Source organism: Orycteropus afer, unplaced genomic scaffold (genome assembly GCF_000298275.1).
Source record: "Orycteropus afer afer isolate SDZICR_OR568_19922 unplaced genomic scaffold, OryAfe1.0 scaffold00260, whole genome shotgun sequence".
Classification (NCBI taxonomy): Eukaryota; Metazoa; Chordata; class Mammalia; order Tubulidentata; family Orycteropodidae; genus Orycteropus; species Orycteropus afer.
The window spans coordinates 298,345-316,136 of record NW_006921847.1 but is presented as its reverse complement, the minus strand read 5'-3'; the positions used below and the strand labels follow the sequence as shown (position 1 = coordinate 316,136).

The following is a 17,792-nucleotide window of genomic DNA, read 5'->3' as shown; positions in this document are numbered from 1 at the left end:
CTGCTTCTTCCTCAGGGATGTGTTCTGGGTCTGTATCCTGCTCCCTTGTTTCTACCACTTTATCCTGCTTCTTTGTGTGGACTGTGATGTCTGTTGTCTCCGAGGCAGCATGGCATTGTTGTATTTAGATCTCTGTTAACTGTTTGTGAAGAGCAGCCAAGGGTGATTCAGGCTCTTGGTGCTTTTTTATCGTTGGCCCGTTGGTAGAGAAGGAGGTAGTGGCTGTTGCTCAGTAAGTGAAGTTGCAGAAGGTGTGGGTGTAGCTATGTCTTATGGGGACTCTTGTTGTCTCCCACTCAATCAGACACAAATTATAATTGAATAACCTTCAAAAAACTTGTCAGTCTTGCAGGTCTCGAGTGTCCTTGGGGTTGCTGGAAAGCAGAACGTGTTCTTAAGCCCCAGGAATCTGCGAAAGTGCTGTCTCTTTAAATATCCAAGATAGTCAAGCCGCTTTTTAAACCTTCAAAATGGTGGCGTCATCCGGACCAGCGAAAGTCCACAGTTCAGCCCACCTTTCTCTTCCCTTCTCAGTTTGTTCCCCAGCCACCATGCACAGTCCTCTGTGCAGTCCCTACCTAGCAGGGTGATTTTTAGGTTAATTCTTACGTCCTACCACCACAGGAATCTGCGAGAGTGCTGCCTCTTTAAATATCCAAAATAGCCAGGCTGCTTTTTAAACCTACAAAATGTCGGCACCCTCCGGACCGGCAAAAGTCCACAGCTCAGCCCACCCTTCTCTTCATCTTCTCTGTTTGTTCCCCAGCCACTGTGCACAGTCCTCTGTGCAGTCCCTGGCTAGCAGGGTGATTTTTAGGTTAATTCTCAGGTCCTACCACCACTCGGGAATCTCTAAGCTGTCTGTGCTGTCAGGATCACTGCCAGACCGCAGCTCCGTATGTCTCCTTTTTTGGTATTTTCATGCAAATTCTTCTGCTAATTGGGGTTTAGTCCACTTCTCTATCCTTCCCTTCAATGCTCAGAGGTCCAGGATTATCTTCTGTGTCTTTGTTAATTAGTTTCCCTTTTCTCTGTTGAAGAGGGTCTGTGCAGTCTTTCTGTCTAGTCCGTCATCTTGCCAAAACCTCAGAGCAGTATTTTTGAGTTAGGCTTTTATATCCAGATGAGATCTGATTCTTGCTACTTCTAGTGTGCTGAAAGCAGAACTATTCCTACCCCACCTCCTACCGCTACCAATATTTTGCTTTTTTGTTTGATTTTGTTTTCAGATTTTTCTGTCATCCTGGCAAAAGGAGTCATTTTTATCCCTCTTTACTTCATCTTCCAGTTATATTTCAAGTCATCTGTTTCTATGAATAGCTTATCTTTCAGCCTTTCCTTCTTAATTCTAATATACCAAGTCAAGACAAAGATAGTTAGTATTACTCTAATATTCTGTATTCAGTGTGATTATTCCAAAACTACAATTTTGACCATATTACTTTCTTTTTTAGTAATCCTCAGTGTCTTCCCAATGCCTATTGTGCAGAGTTTAGGCTATTCGTTGGGCCATTCAAGGCCTCCAGTTATCCCCTGAGCTTTTTCTACTCCATTTTCTCTATTCCTATTTCTTTCTTTAATTTTTTTTGTCATTTGGATTAAGGTTTACAGAGCAAATCACTTTTCCATTCAATAATTCGCAAACATTTTTTTCATGTCATTGATTGCAATCCTCACAATGTAACATAATTCATCCCACTTCCTCCCTGTGTTTCCTGTTTCCATTCCTCCTTTCCTAATACTTTCTGCCCTCTGAACTTAATCTTTGAGCAAATGCTGCCCTTTTGATCATGAATGGTTGGTTGCTGTAAGGAGTGCCTACCTCTGTAGGTTTATTGTTCACCTTATACACCTGTTTATTATTTGGTTGAAAATTGAGCTACAAGTTCATTTCCAGTCTAAAGAGTCACCAAGGCCATGTTGTTGTTGTTATGTGCTGTCGAGTCAGTCCCGACTCATAGTGACCCCCCCTTGGGTTTCCGAGGCGGTATCACTACGGAAGTAGATTGCCCTATCTTCCTTCCGAGGAGTGGCTGGTGGGTTTGAACCGCCAGCCTTCTGGTTAGCAATCAGGTGCCTTAGGCACTATGGTACCAGAGCTCCTAACCAAGGCCACAGTCTTAGTGAATTCCAGTAGTCTCTATTTGACCAGTAAGCTTGGCCTTTTTACGATTTTGAATTTTGTTTAATATTTTTCTCCCAGTCCATCTAGGACCTTCTAATGTCATCCCTCTTAGGGTGGTTGATAATATTGGCGGCTGGGCACCTCTAGTTCTCTTGTCTCAGGGTCATGGAGGCTGAGGTTCATGTAGTCCATTAGTCCTTTGGACTAATTGTTTCCATTTCTCTTTGATTTTCTTCACTATTCTTAGCTCTGGACAGGGAGAGACTAACATTTACACCTTAGTTGGTCCTTCACTAACTTAAGATTTTAAGACCCCAGTCACTACACACCAAAGTAGGATGTAGAACATTTTCTTTGTGTGGACTATGTTGTGCCATTTGACCTTGATGTCCCACCAGATTATAGTCCTGAGCCGCTGGCACCAGTGACTCATTCCCTCAGGGTTTTTGGTTATGGCTAAGAAGTCTTTATAACTTTGCCCTCTGTAGGCTCGATTATATTCATGCCCTATCCATTTCTTTTATTTATCAAAAAATACTATGTACCCTGTACTATTTTAACACTTAAGATTGAATAGTAAACCAAACTACCTGCCTTCTAGGATTTACATTTTAAAGGGAAGAGACAGATGTTAAATAAATACCTAACATACTGTCAGATAGTAAAATGTATTATAAATACAATAGAATAGAGAAAGAAGATAGGCAATATTTATAAGTTATACATGAGTTAGAGCTTAGACTAAGCTTCTATAACAAAGAAACCCAAGAATACAGTAGTTCAAAAACAATAGATTATTTTTCTTTGTCTAAATTTTAGAATACCAGAAAAAAACAAACTCACTGCCGTGGAGTCGGTTCCGACACGTAGCAACTCCTCCTTGGGTTTCCAAGGCAGCATCACTACAGAGGTAGATTGCCCAACCTTCCTTCTGAGGAGTGGCTGGTGGGTTTGAACTGCCAGCCTTCTGTTTAGCAGTCAAATGTCTTACCCACTACACCACCAGAGCTCCCAAATTTGAGAACAGAGGTTGACAAATTACGGCTTACAGATCAATTTTCTCTTTTTGTAAATAGCCAGTGCTCATTTGTTGTATGTCTATGCCTGCTTTCATACTACAGTGGTAGTGTTGTAACAGACCATATGACCCACACTACATGTAGTACTACCTGGTCCTTTGCAGAAATAGGCCCTGTTTTAGAGGTATAGTTGTGAAGCACAAGGTCATCTAGAATTGCGTTCCTCTCATTGTTGTACAATCACTTAGGATATTGTCTTCATCCCCTGCTTAAATCTAGCTCTTTACTTAGGGGGAGAAAGTAGAATTCAAGAGCATGAAAGTTTGACCCATAATTTCCACTCACCTCCTTTTGGACAAATCGTAGTCATATGGCCACACCTAGCTGCAAGGAAAATTTGACTATGTGTCCAGCCAGAACTCAGGGGTGGCATGAGGGGGTGCTGTTGGAGAGGTGGAGATAACTTACAATTTTTTCATTTGTGTCAGAGTGTGGAGGTATTGTTTTGAACAGCATAGTTGGGGAAAAAACCTCTGAAATTTCAGCAGAAATCGGAAATAATGATGGAGTCATGTAAAATGTATGGGAGAATAATATTTTAGAATGAAGGAATAACAAGTAAATTTTCCATTCACATGGACTGCTGACTAGTTCCTGTTTATATAGTTCTCTCTCTGTATCTCTGTTCATAAGCTAGCCTATAAAAAAGTATCTTTCATGTTCACCTATTTCTTTGTTCAAATTATTCCCTGAAGTACTCTTTCCTTAAAATTCTATCTATCTTTTAAGCCTCAGCTGATTCATAAAATCTCCGCAGGTCATCTCTATTGCCTCTCTAATGCTATATATAATGCTGTAAATAATACCTTTATCAAAGTGGCATATATACAATACATCCTGTGTTTTTGAAGGCAGACATAAATAGTGGTATTGTAGATGTATATAATATTTGTTGAGCTGGGTTTTCATACATTTATTCTATAAAAATATTTCTTGGTATTCTTGTATCTCTACCCTAGTATACTCAAGAATTGAATATAACGTGCCATTTGAAATGTAATATCACTCAGTGGTACATGGGTAAAGTAGGTGTATTTTTTCTTTCATTACAGATAAATACTGCAACAAATATGGCTGACTTAAACTCAGCAATAAATCAACACTATAACTACCTAGAACTTATTGGTTGTCTAAAACTTATAAAGACATTAGGTGATAAATACCACTTGGTAAATGATATACTTTTCTACCATGTCATTAAGCGAGTCCAAGCACCCTTTGAAAGGTAAGTTGCTTATATGTGATTTTCTCAAATTACATGTTTAAGGTGGTTAGTTGTTTTTTAATGTGAAATACAGTTGGTAATAAATGTAAATGTTTGTCTTAGAAACAAATTAAAATATTATTGCTTTAAAACTAAGCTCTTAAGGATGATTACTTTTCAGGCCTTACTATACATAACTGTATAAATGTATGATGCTTAAATTGAGAAATAATCTTTACTTCAATTTTTTTTCAATTTTAAATTACTTTCTAAATAAAAATTATTTAAAAAATTTTTACCTCATGAACCTACTATATATTTCTATCTCTATTGATTTCATAACTCTTAATTGAGCACCTATTGTCTGCAGGGTAATATACTGGATACTATGCATTTTTTGATAAGCAAGGTAGATGTGGTTCTTCTTTAGCTTAGAAAAGTAGTCTTTAAACTTGTTTCCATACCACATGAATTTTCAAACTTCTTTTATTTTTGTACTCTTCTATTTTTTAAAATAATTGAAAGTAACAAATATGTATGGAAGTAGCATAACCATAGGAGCTCTGGTGGCGTAGTGCCTAAGGCATTTGATTGCTAACCAGAAGACTGGTGGTTCAAACCCACCAGCCACTCTGTAGAAGGAAAACCTAGGCAGTCTACTGTAAAGATTTACTGCCTCAGAAACCCAAAGGGGAACAATATGAGTTGGAATCGACTTGATGACAATGAGTTGGTTTTGGGGTTTTTTTGTTTGTTTGTTTGTTTTTGATAGCTTGCTATCTGGTATGGCAAGATATTTCTAGCCCATTTTGTATATTCTGGCCTAAGGAATGCTTGCTTCTTTTAATGGGAAATAGTATTTCAAAACTATAATGTGGATTCTAAGGATGTTCATTTTTTTAGAATGGTTATTGCTTCTGATCCTTTTCAGTGGATCCAGAGTTAGGAACTATGTAGTTTTCACTTTGTTTTTGGTTACTGAGTATAAAATACCTCATGAGTTTATATTGACATCTTTAATTCAAATTTACTACTAGAATTTTTACTGAACTTTATCTGTCTTACATCTGTAGAAAATGCCATTTCTCAAAGACACTGAAGAATCAGAGTATCTATTATGCAGTTCATTTGTTGCATGTTTCAGAGACAGTAGTCTGTGAATAACAATGCATTATCAGTAGTAACATTATTACTGAAAACAAATTAATTTTGCATTTCTTTTTGTTCTAGAGCTGTTCAGTCATACTACTTACTGACTTTATTATAATAATTTTATTTTATTTTAAAATTATGTAAAATAGCTGTGTGGTTCCAAAGTCAAATCGATAATGTATACTGAAAGAATTTAGCTGTATGATATAAAATATATCTTCAAAGAAGTGTATCTTTTCTCTGTATCTCTTCTACCAAAACCAGACCAAACTCACTGCTGTTGAGTCCATTCAACTCATAGCGACCCCTTCTTGGGTGTCCGAGGTGGTAATTCTACAGAAGTAGATTGCTCAGTCTTCCTTCTGAAGAGTGGCTGGTGGGTTTGAACCGCCAGCGTTCTGGTTGGCAGTCAAATGCCTTAGGCACTATGCCACCAGAGCTCCCTTTTATACCTGATGAAAAACCATTTTACATGTGTATGGTTTTTCCTTCATTTTTCTTTTTCCATGATAGCTGTTAAGTATGTATGTTTCATTAGATAAATGGTAACATATTATTGACTTTTTTTAAAAAAAAAACAACTTATTTTTCACTTGACAGTATATACTGGTATCACTGTGTGGTCTGAAATAGACATATTCATCATTCCTTTTTAGAGCTATTCAGAACTCTATTTTTGGCTAATATCATTGTTTATTTAACCAGTTCCCCATTGATGGGCCTTTGGGATGTTCCCCTGCATTCTTCTAAATTGAAATATAATGTTATATCCTAAGCTTAAATAGTTGAAAAGGTTACAACTTCCAAGGTATTTTTAATATTGTAATTTAAAGTAACACTGTTATATAACTTATAAATGTATCTAAATGTCTCCTACTGTAAGACTCTTAAGTAGTAAGTTTTCTTAAGGGTAGAATTACCATTATAATTATGATTACTATACAAAACACATAATATATAAAAGAAATTTGATATATTTATTGAAAAATGTATTTGAAATCCATCTCTTAGTGAGATATACAGAGCCCCACCCCCTGACCCAAGTACTTTATAAACCCACAGATGGATTTTTCTCATTGCAAAGAAAAAGAATGTATTGTTATTCCTTACTATTTTTAGTGTTTATAGATATGAGTAGTCTAGAGGTCAGGAAAAACTTTGCTTTAGAAGTGAAGTTTAATTGAAAATCGAATTATAAATAGGAATTAGGTAGATCAAGATGAAGAAGGCAAGATAAAAGAAGCTAAAAAATAACTCCTCTGTCATGGATTGAACTGTGTACACCCAAAATATATGTCAACTTGGCTGGGCCATGATTCTGTTTTTTGGCAATCATGTAATGATGTAATAGTCCCCCATGATGTGGTCTGATGTGATCAGCCAATCAGTTGTGAGGGGATTGAGGTGGATGCAAAACCCTAACCCAGTTCACAGCCCTGATCCATGTAAGGGGAGTCTCCTTTGGGTTTGGCCTGTATCACGTTTTATCTTAACAAGAGGTAAAAGGAGAAGTGATCAGAGAAAGAGGGATCTACTACCACCAAGAAAGAAGAATTGGGAGTGGAGCACATCTGTTGGACCCAGGGTCCATGTGCTGAGAACTTCCTAGATCCATGGGACAACTGATGCCAAGAGACATGGAGATCTCAAAAGGATATCTGGCCCACAGATGTTGAAAATAGTCAAGGACTTTTCTCCAGAGCCAACAGAGAAAGAAAGCCTTTCCTTAGAGCTGGTGCCCTGAATTGGAACTTCTAGTCCCCTAAACTGTCTGACAGTAAATTTCTGTTTGTTAAAGCCTTTCACTTGTGGTATTTTAGTTACAGTAGGAGTAAATAATTAAGATACTCTTCCTTATGCAGATGTATACTTCCTGCAGGTGCCAGAACAAGAAAACCAAAAGCCAAAGAGCTTTATCATGTGAAGTCAAAACCTTCAACTTGTCCCACACTTGGGTTTGGAGTTCTGTATGGATCCTAATTCAAAGCAAAGACATTAACAAAGTCATTCATTTTGGGACTGATATCAGGCAAAAGCAAACACATAGTTGCTGGGCAGAGAAATTTCAACAACCTGAGACTAATGGGAATGTTAAAGATAAAGCAATCCTTACCAAAGATCAATTCCTGATAAAAATGGCAAAAGACCAAAGGGCCACCAATAAAGCAAGAATTGGGAGTATCTTGTAGTGTAATGCCTAAGGCACTTGACTGCTAACCAGAAGGCTGGCAGATCAAACCCACCAGCCGGTCCTCAGAAGGAAGTTTGGGCAATCTACTTCCATAGTGATACTGCCCCGGAAACCCAAGGAGGGGTCGGGGTCGCTATGAGTCGGGTCCAACTCCACGGTACATAACAACAACAACAACATACAAGAATTTAGATAACAGAACAAACCTAATGAGACAAGAAAGCAAAGTATAGTAATTTAAGAGATAAACAAAGAACAGAGAAAGCAAAACAAATTGTGAAATGAATCAAATACTCATTCTAAATAGAAAAAATCATAGACATGTGATTTCAGATAAAATGGAGTAGACACTTTTTTTTTTTTTCCTATTCCACTAAGTACAGTTAAAAACCCTGGGATTCTATACCAAAGAAAGATAGAGAGACTCTGTAAAGTACAGAGAAGACAAACCAGGTAGAGACCTTGGAACCCAAGAAATCACATGGCAAAATAAAATGAAGAAATCATCTAGATATGCTTACGTAAAGGAAAGCTAAGATAATTTGTGGCCAGCAGACATACCCTAAAAGAATGGCTTTGTAAGTGTTTGAAACAGAAAGCACATTACAAAAGATTGAATCTTGGAACATCAGGAAAGAAAGAAAGAAAAAAAAAACAGAATGAATTATAAAACTATGTTTTCTTCTCCTCTTGAGTTTTCTCAATTAAGCTTGATAGTCAAAGCCAAAATTATAACATTGTCTGTTGTGGTTCTGAATGTATATAGAAATATTTAGGGAATTACAATAAAGACACTGTAAGAGTTCTACATTTCACTCAAACAGGTAAAATGTTAACACCAGTAGACTATGATTAGCTATGTGTATATAATAAAATACCCAGAGCAACTACTAATAAAATAAGTATAAAGAGATACACTCAAATATACTATGTTTAAATAAAGAATTTAAAAAATGCTCAAGTAACTCACAAGAATAAAAGCAAAATAAAAAACATAATCATGGAATGAAATTTGACATTATCAAGAGGTTGTATGACAGATAACTTGACACCAAAGCATTATAAAGTTATTTTCTTTCTTTCTTAAAAAATACCTGTGGGTGGTTTATGCTAAGATAATTATTTTCAAGTGTTTTAGAGCTGGTTTTGATTTGGTGACTGTACAACAGAGCGAAATACTGCCCAGTCTTGTGCCATCCTCACAGTCATTGCTATGCTTAAGTCCATTGTTACAGTCATGTGTCAGTCCATCTTGTTGATGGCCTTCCCCTTTTTTTTACTGACTCTACTTTACCAAGCTTGATACCACAACATGATTAAAGTAGGAGAGACAAAGTCTGGGAATTCTCACTTCTAAGAAGCATTCCAGGTGTACTTCTTCCAAGACAGATTTGTTTGTTCTTCTGGTATTCCATAGTATATTCAGTATTGTTTGCCAACACCACAAATCAGATGTATCAGTTCTTCTGCTGCAGTCTTCTTATTCATTGTCCAGCTTTCACATACAGATGAGGCTACTGAAAAGACAATAGCATGGGTCAGCTGCACTTCAGTCTTCAGTGTGACATCTTTGCTCTTCAACACTTTAAAGAGGTCTTTTGCAGCAGATTTGCCCAATGCTGTACCACGAGTTTGATGTCTTGAGTGCGTCCATGCGCAATGATTGTAGTTCTAAGTAAAATGAAATCTTTGACAACTGCAATCTTTTCTCCATTTATCACAATGTTACTTATTGGTCCAATTGTGAGGACTTTTTTTTTTCTTTATGTTGAGGTGTAATCCATACGAAGGTTGTGGTCTTTGATCTTCATCAGTAAGTGCTTCAAGTCTGCTTCACTTGCAGCAAGCAAGGCTGTGTCATCTGCATATTGCAGGTTGCTAATGAGTCTTCCTCCAATTCTGACTCTGCATTCTTCATTATTTTTGGATTATTTGCTTGGCATACAAATTGAATAAGTATGGTGAAAGGATGCAGCCCTGACGGAAATCTTTCCTGATTTTGCACATCCAGTATCCCCTGATTCTGTTTGAGCTACTGCCTCTTGGTCTGTGTACAGGTTCCTCATGAGCACAATGTAGTGTTTTGGAATTCCTCTTCTTCAAAATGTTAGCCACAGTTTGTTATGATCCACACAGACAAATGCCTTTGCATAGTCAATAAAACACAGGTGTAAACATCTTTCTGGTATTCTTCGCTTTCAGCCAGGAACCATATGACATCAGCAGTGATATCCCTCATTACATGCCCTCTTCTGAATCCAGCTTTGAATTTCTGGTTGATGTACTGCTGCAACCATTTAGGAATTATCTTCATCATAATTTTACTTACATGTGATAGTAATGATATTTTTCAATAATTTCCATATTCTGTTGGATCACTTTTTTTTCAAATGAATCTTTTCCAGACATTTGTCCACATAGCTGTCTTCCACATTTCTTGGTATAAATGAGTGAGCGCTTTCAGCAATGCATCCATTTGTTGAAACATCTCAATGGGTATTCTCCCAATTCCGAGAGCCTTGTTTTCCACCAATTCCTTCAGTGCAGCTTGGACTTATTCCTTCAGTATCAATGGCTCTTGATCATATGCTGCTTCTTGAAATGGCTGAACATTCACCAGTCCTTTTTGGTACAGTGGCTCTGTGTAATTCCTTCCATTTTCTTTTGATGCTTCCTGCATTGTTCAATATTTTGCCCATACCAAATGCAAAAACTAAACTCACTGCCATTGAGTCAATTCAAGTCATAGCGACCTCTCCTTGGGTTTCCAAGTTTGTATCTCTATGGAAGTAGGTTGCCCAGTCTTCCTTCTGAGGAATGGCTGGTGGGTTTGAACTGCCAGCCTTCTGGTTAGCAGTCAAATGCCTTAGGTACTATACCACCAGAGCTTTTACAACTCGTGGCTTAATTTTTTTCTTCAGTTCTTTCACTTTGAGAAATGCTGATCTTCCCTTCTGATTTTCTAACTCCAGGTCTCCACACATTTCATTATAATATTTTGTCTTCTTGAGCTACCCTTTGAAATCTTTTGTTCAGATCTTTTATGTCATTATTTCTTCCATTCACTTTATTTATTCTCCATTCAAGAACAAGTTAGAGTCTCTTCTGACATCCAGAGTCTTCTCTGTTTCCTGTCTTTTAAACAACCTTTTATTAATTTCTTAATGTATGAAGTTCTTGATGTCATCCTACAACTTATCTTGCCTTTGGTCATTGGTGTTCATTGTGTCAAATCCATTTCCCAGATGGTCTCTTAAATTCAGGTGGTATATACTCAAAAAGTTGTATTTTGGCTCTTGTGGACTTTTTTCAGCTTCTACTTAAACTTGCTTATTTGCAGTTGATGTTCTAGTCCACACTTGGCCCCTGGCTTTGTTCTGACTGATGATACTGAGCATCTCCATTATCTCTTTCCACAGATGTAGTTAGTTTGATTCCTGTGTATTCCATCTAGTGAGGTCCATTTATGTTATTTATGTTGAAAAAATGTATTTGCAGTGAATATGATATTCATCTTGCAAAACTATATCATGAGATCTCCAGTGTCATTTTTATTGCCAAGGCCATACTTTCCCACTGTCAATGCTGATTTTTATTTCTGACTTTTGCATTCCAATTTCCAGTAATTACCAATGCATCTTGATTGAATATTTGATCAATTTCAGACTGCGGAAATTGGTAAAAATCTTCAATTTCTTAATCTTTCGCTTTTCTGGTTGGTACATAAACTTAAATAATGGTTGTATTAGCTGGTCTTTGTTGAAGTCATCTGAATATTACTCCACCACTGACTGCATTGTACTTTAGAAAAGATTTTGAAATGTTCTTTTTGGTAATGAATGTGACACCATTCCTCTTTGTCATTCCTGACATAGTTGACATGATTGTCCAATTCAAAATGGCCAATGCCAGTCCATTTCAGCTCTTTAATGTTTAGGATAGCAATCTTTATGCATTCTATTTGACTTTTGACAATTTCCAATTTTTCTGAATTCATACTTCATATATTCCATGTTCTGATTATTAATGGATGTTTGCAGCTGCTGCTTCTCATTTTGAGTTGTGCCACATCAGCAAATAAAGTTGCTGAAAGCTTTACTTCATCCACATCATTAAGATCTAACCTACCTTGAGAAGGCAGCTCTTCTCCAGTCGTATTTTGAGTGCCTTGCAGGGGTCATCTCACATGACTATGTGAGATAATGTTTCATTATTATTCATAAGGTTTCAGTGGCTAATTTTTTTCAGAAGTGCACCGCCTCTTCCTTCTTCCAATCTGTATTTGTCTGGAAGCTCCACTGAAACCTATCCACCTTGAGTGACCCTGCTAGTATTTGAAATACTGGTAGCATAGCTGCCAGCATCACAGAAACAGGCAAGCGACTACAGTACAACAGACTGACAGATGAATGGCGGACTAGTGTGGTAGATTATATAGAGAAATGAGCAAAGATTTTAGAAAAGAAAATTCAAAGCATGTGGTAACTAGAAATGGAAGAGGGAAGAGTTAAAGAAGTCTTTCAGATTTCTAGCAAAAACAATTTAATAGATAATGAAGCCATTTACTGTCACTGAAGCTTCACATTTTGATTGTAAAGTGGTGAGCTTTCTCTTGGACTTAATAATTTTGGATGCTTGGAAGTCCTCCATATGATGCCCAGCAATCTGTTCACTATTTGGGGGCTGGAGAGAATAGATTTTGTAGTAATGAGCGTACATACACCTACTAAATGAGATGGTGAAGCTGCCTGAACGGCATACATAAAGGGAGAAAATGACAGATTCATGAGGGACAAACAACATTTAAGGCAAGGTACAGAAAGAAGAAACTTTTAAGAATAAGTAGAAAAGAACTGGCCAGAGAAATAGTGGGAAAAGCAGGAGCCAGGTATCATAGAACCCAATACTGTTTTTTAAGAGTGGTTGTAAACAGATTGGAATACATGAATATTCAAGCAAAATAAGGACTATTGGATTTAATGATGAGATCTTTCATGATCTTATGGTGGTTTCTCCTGAGATGTGGGTAGGAGTGGAAAGGAAGTGAATAGAAAATACAGACATAGAGACACTGAAGGTAGATAAACTTTCAAACAGGTTGTCTAGGAAGGAAAACAGATAAAGTGGTAGCTGGATGAAGAGATGGTATTAAGTGAATTTTTTTTTTTCTGTTTTCAAAGATGGGGGAAATAAGCATGTTTGCTCTTGAGAAAGTAACCAGAAAAGGGTATATCAATCAATGTAGCAAGGTACCTGAGGTAGGGGATGCAAAACACAAGTGGGCCTTAGTCATGGGGTACAGCCAGTGTTTCAAATTTTTAGTTTTTCTCATTTTTGCCAATCTGATAGGCAAAAATGGTTACCTCTGTCCTTTGCTTATTTGTAAGACTGCATTAAAAAGTTTATTACTTATATTTCTTTTCGGGATTATGCATTTGTATTTTTTTGCTAATTTTTAAAATTGAATTGTGTATCTTTTAGGAAAATGATTGGTATTACTTAAATTAGTTTTCTGTCATGTATTTTTAATATACATGATACTTTCCCATTATGTTTGTTTGCCTTTTAAATTTCTTATTAGCAATATATAAGTTTAAAATTTTATCTAGTTAAGAGTCATGCTTCTTTTGTAAACTCTAGGAAAGTTTATTTGTATAATAGCTAACTTTGAAACATTCAATCAGATTGATTACATCTGTGGCAAGAGGAGATGGAGAGAAGCTCAGTATCTTCAGCCAAAATAAGACCAGGAGCTGATTGTGGTACACACCATCAACTGCTCATATGCAAGTTCAAGTTGAAGCTGAAGACAATTAAAAGAAGTCCACAAGAGTCAAAATATGACCTTGATTATATCCCTCCTGAATTTGGAGACCATCTAAAGAACAGATTTGATGCATTCAACACCAATGACTGAAAACCAGAAGAATTGTGGGATGATATCAAGAACATCATCCATGAAGAGAGTGAAAGGTCATTTAAAAGACAGGAGAGGAAGAAAAGACCAAAATGGATGACTCAGAAGAGACTCTGAAATGTACTCTTGAGTGAAGAGTAGCTAAAGCAAATGGAAGAAACGACAAAATAAAAGAGCTGAACAGAAGATTTCAAAGGGCAGCTTGAGAGGACAAAGTCAATTATTACACTGAAACATGCAAAGATCTGGAGTTAGAAAGCCAAAAGGGAAGAACACACTCAGCATTTCTGAAGCTGAAAGAACTGAAGAAAAAATTTAAGCCTTGAGTTGCAATATTGAAAGATTCTATGGGCAATATATTAAATGATGCAGGAAATATCAAAAGAAGATGGAAGTAATATATAAAGTCACTGTACCAAAAAGAATTGGTCAGTGCTCATCCATTTCAGGAAGTGGCATATGATCAAGAAGCAATGGTATTGAAGGAAGAAGATGAAGCTGCATAAGGTTCCAGGAATTGACAGACTATCCACTGAGATGTTTCAACAAACGGATGCCATGCTGGAGGCACTCACTTGTCTATGCCAAGAAATTTAGAAGACAGCTACCTGGCCAACTGACTAGAAAAGATCATATTTATACCCATTCCAAAGAAAGGTGATCCCACAGAATGTGAAGATTATCAGACAATATCATTGATACCACACACAAGTAAAATCTGGCTGAAGATAATTCAAAAACAGTTACAGCAGTATATTGACAGAGAATTTCCAGAGGTGCAGGCTGGATTCAGAAGAGGACGTGGAATGAGAGGAGAGATACCATTGCTGATGCCAGGTGGATCTTGGCTGAAAGCAAAGAATACCAGAAAGATGTTTACTTGTGTTTTATTGACTGTGCAAAAGCATTCAGTGTGTAGATCATGAAAAACTATGGATAACACTGAGAAGAATGGGAATTCCAGAACACTTCATTGTGCTCATCAGGAACCTGTACATAGACCAGGAGGGTGTCATTAGAACAGAACAAGGTGATACTACATGGTTTAAAATCAGGAGGGGAGTGTGTCAGGGTTGTGTCCTTTCACCATGCTTATTCAATCTGTATGTTGAAGAAATAATCTGAGAAGCTGGACTATAGGAAGAAGAACACAGCATCAGGATTGGAAGAAGACTCATTAACCACCTGCAATATGCAGATGACACAACTTTGCTTACTGAAAGTGAGAATGACTTGAACCATTAATCATGAAGATTAAAGACTCAGTCTGCAGTATGGATTACATCGCAACATAAAGAAAACAAAAATCCTCACAGCTGGACTAATAATAAGCAGCATCACAATAAATGGAGAAAATATTGAAGTTATTAAAGGTGCCATATTACTTGGTTCCATAATAAACACCAATGGAAGCAGCAGTCAGGACATCAGACAACGTATTGCACTGGGCAAATCTGCTGCAAAAGACCTCTTTCAAGTGCTGAAGAGTAAACGTGTCTCTTTGAAGACTAAGGTGCGCCTAACCCAAGCCATGGTATTTTCAGTCGCCTCTTACACGTGTGGGAGCTGGACAGTGAACGTGGAAGACCAAAGAAGAGTTGATGATTTTGAGTTGTGGTGTTGGTGAAGAATACTTAAAGTACGAAGGACTGTTAAAACAACAAACAAGTGAAGCCGCAGTGCTCCTTGGAAGCAAAAATGGCCTACTTCATCTGACTTACTTTGGTCATGTTGTCAGAGGGGACCATTCCCTGGAAAAGGACATTATGCTTGGTAAAGTGGATGGTCAGTGAAAAAGGGGAAGGCCCTCGATGAGATGGACTGACACAGTGGGTGCAACGATGGGCTCAGGTATAGCAAGGATTGTGAGGCTGGCACAGTATCGGGCAGTGTTTCGTTCTGTTGTACAAGGGGTCACTATGAGTCAGAGCCAACTTGACAGCACCTAACAACAACAACAACAACTTTGAAATATAAATGTACTTCAGATGTCTACTTCTTTCCTATCAACAAAAAATTGTTAGCTTAATTTAAAAACTACTCCACAGACTGAAATAATATAGGCAGAAGGATCACAAAATACTTATTTCACATTAATGTATTTGCTTGTTATGGATTTGAGCCACCACCTATTGTCTATCCACATTATTTTTTTCTCTACATTTCAATATATATGATAGGTTTTTATTTTTTTAAGATCATGAGCAGTTTTGAAAATGTCAAATAATTTAGCTGGGAATGTTAAATTCCTATTGTAATACCAAACACACATGTGTTAATGTTGGCTCATTACTTTTCTTCTCTTAAGCTTTAAGCAGGGTCTGAAAACTCTTGGTGTATTGGAGAAAATCCAGACTTACCCAGAAGCATTTTTTAGTATCCTGTGCTACAAGCCTGAGACTCTTTCTGCACAAGTCCTTAGTGATCTTTTTGCAGCCCATACATTATCTGATGTTCAAACTTTGGGATTTTGGAACACTTACTTACAGACTGTTGAGGGTATGTGGATATTTTATTATTATATTATTATTTAGGGAGCTCTGGTGGCATAGTGCCTAAGGCACTTGAGTGCTAACCAGAAGATTGGCGGTTCAAACCCACCAGCCACTCCTCGGAAGGAAGACTGGGCAATCTACTTCCGGAGAAATACTGCCTCGGAAACCCAAGAAAGGTTTGCTGTAAGTCGGAGATGACTTGACAGCACATAACAACAACAAAATTATTTAACTATCTCAGAATGTTTGCTTCATGAAATTAATTTCTTTGAATTTTTCTTTTCATGTAAGTAAGTCTTTCATCTGCCAATTCCAGATTTAAAAAAAAAAAACCAACTTCCCTTTAATAGTATAGAATACAGAATACAACAGTCTTAAATCTAATTTATTTTCTTTCCTAATTTTACATCAAATTGAATGATAATTTTTTGGTTAGGACCATGACAATGATATTAAACAGATACTATTTAATATAGTGAAGAATGTAACTTTTAGTTGAAATTTTATTTAGCTAATCTTTTATTTTTTAAGCTTTTAATAGCATTTGGTTTTCTGTTTATATTTGTTGAAAAACCTTATCAAATACTGATGATGTGAAAATAGCATAAATTATTTTAAGTATTATATACGGAAAAGAAGGAGTTTTAGAATCATAATTAACCTCTTGGACTAGGATAATTTTACATAAGAGAAGACATTCACATAAACAATGAGTAGTTGACTAAATAATTTTAAGGGTCCTTCTACTTGAGATTCAGACAAACATTTATTAGATGTACTGTTTGCCTATTGCTACGCTTGACTTTGCCAAAGATGAACATGGGAATCTCTGCCTTCTCAACTTCCTTGTCTATTTGGGGAAGAATATAATGGGAGCAAATACAACATAGATTTATTTTTCTTGTCTTTTGATAAACTTTTCAGGTGGTAACTCTGCAACAACAATGGAAGATATTCTTATTTTTGCAACTGGTTGTAGTTCCATTCCACCTACTGGATTTAAACCCACTCCTTCAATTGAGTGCCTGCATATGGATTTTCCTATTGGAAACAAGTGTAATAACTGTTTAGCTCTCCCAATAACCAATTCATATAAAGAATTTCAAGAAAATATGGACTTTGCCATAAGAAACACTCTAAGACTAGAAAAGGAAGAAACTTCTCACTACACTGGACATTAAAATGTTTCTTTGAACAAAATGATTCTTTAAAAGCTGCTATTGGTACTTACTTTTGTTTCAGATATCTGGCCATAATCACTTTTGAACAAAGTTCTTGGCCCAATAAAAATTATGATATGAGCATAAAGGAATGTTTCGGCTGTGTAAACTAAAAACCTTTTTGTTGTTGTTGTTAATGTGTACTATTCATAATTGGTGAAATATTTCTATTTTCTTAATATACATGCTTTATAAAGTTCTATATAAGTAACTTTTAGAATGGCTATACAGACTTTCTTTAAGTATAAACTCCCTGCCGTGGAGTCAGATCCGACTCATAGCAACCCCTCCTTGGGTTTCCAAGGTGGTATCACTATGGAAGTTGATTGCCCAATCTTCCTTTTGAGGCGTGGATGGTGTGTTTGAACTGCCAGACTTCTGGTTAGCAGTCAAATGCCTTAGGCACTAC

At 36.8% G+C, this 17,792-nt stretch overlaps 1 protein-coding gene across 1 annotated transcript in view; it reads left to right on the top strand.

The window, feature by feature from the left end:
- The window catches only part of G2E3 (G2/M-phase specific E3 ubiquitin protein ligase), a 62,217-nt gene extending 44,873 nt beyond the window's left edge, over nt 1-17,344 (top strand). Inside the window, exons 12-14 of the mRNA XM_007950001.2 lie at nt 4,257-4,429; nt 15,977-16,167; nt 17,088-17,344. Coding sequence (XP_007948192.1) covers nt 4,257-4,429; nt 15,977-16,167; nt 17,088-17,344 — 621 coding nt within the window. The remainder of the gene's footprint in view (nt 1-4,256; nt 4,430-15,976; nt 16,168-17,087) is intronic.
- The last annotated feature ends 448 nt before the right edge of the window (nt 17,345-17,792 follow it).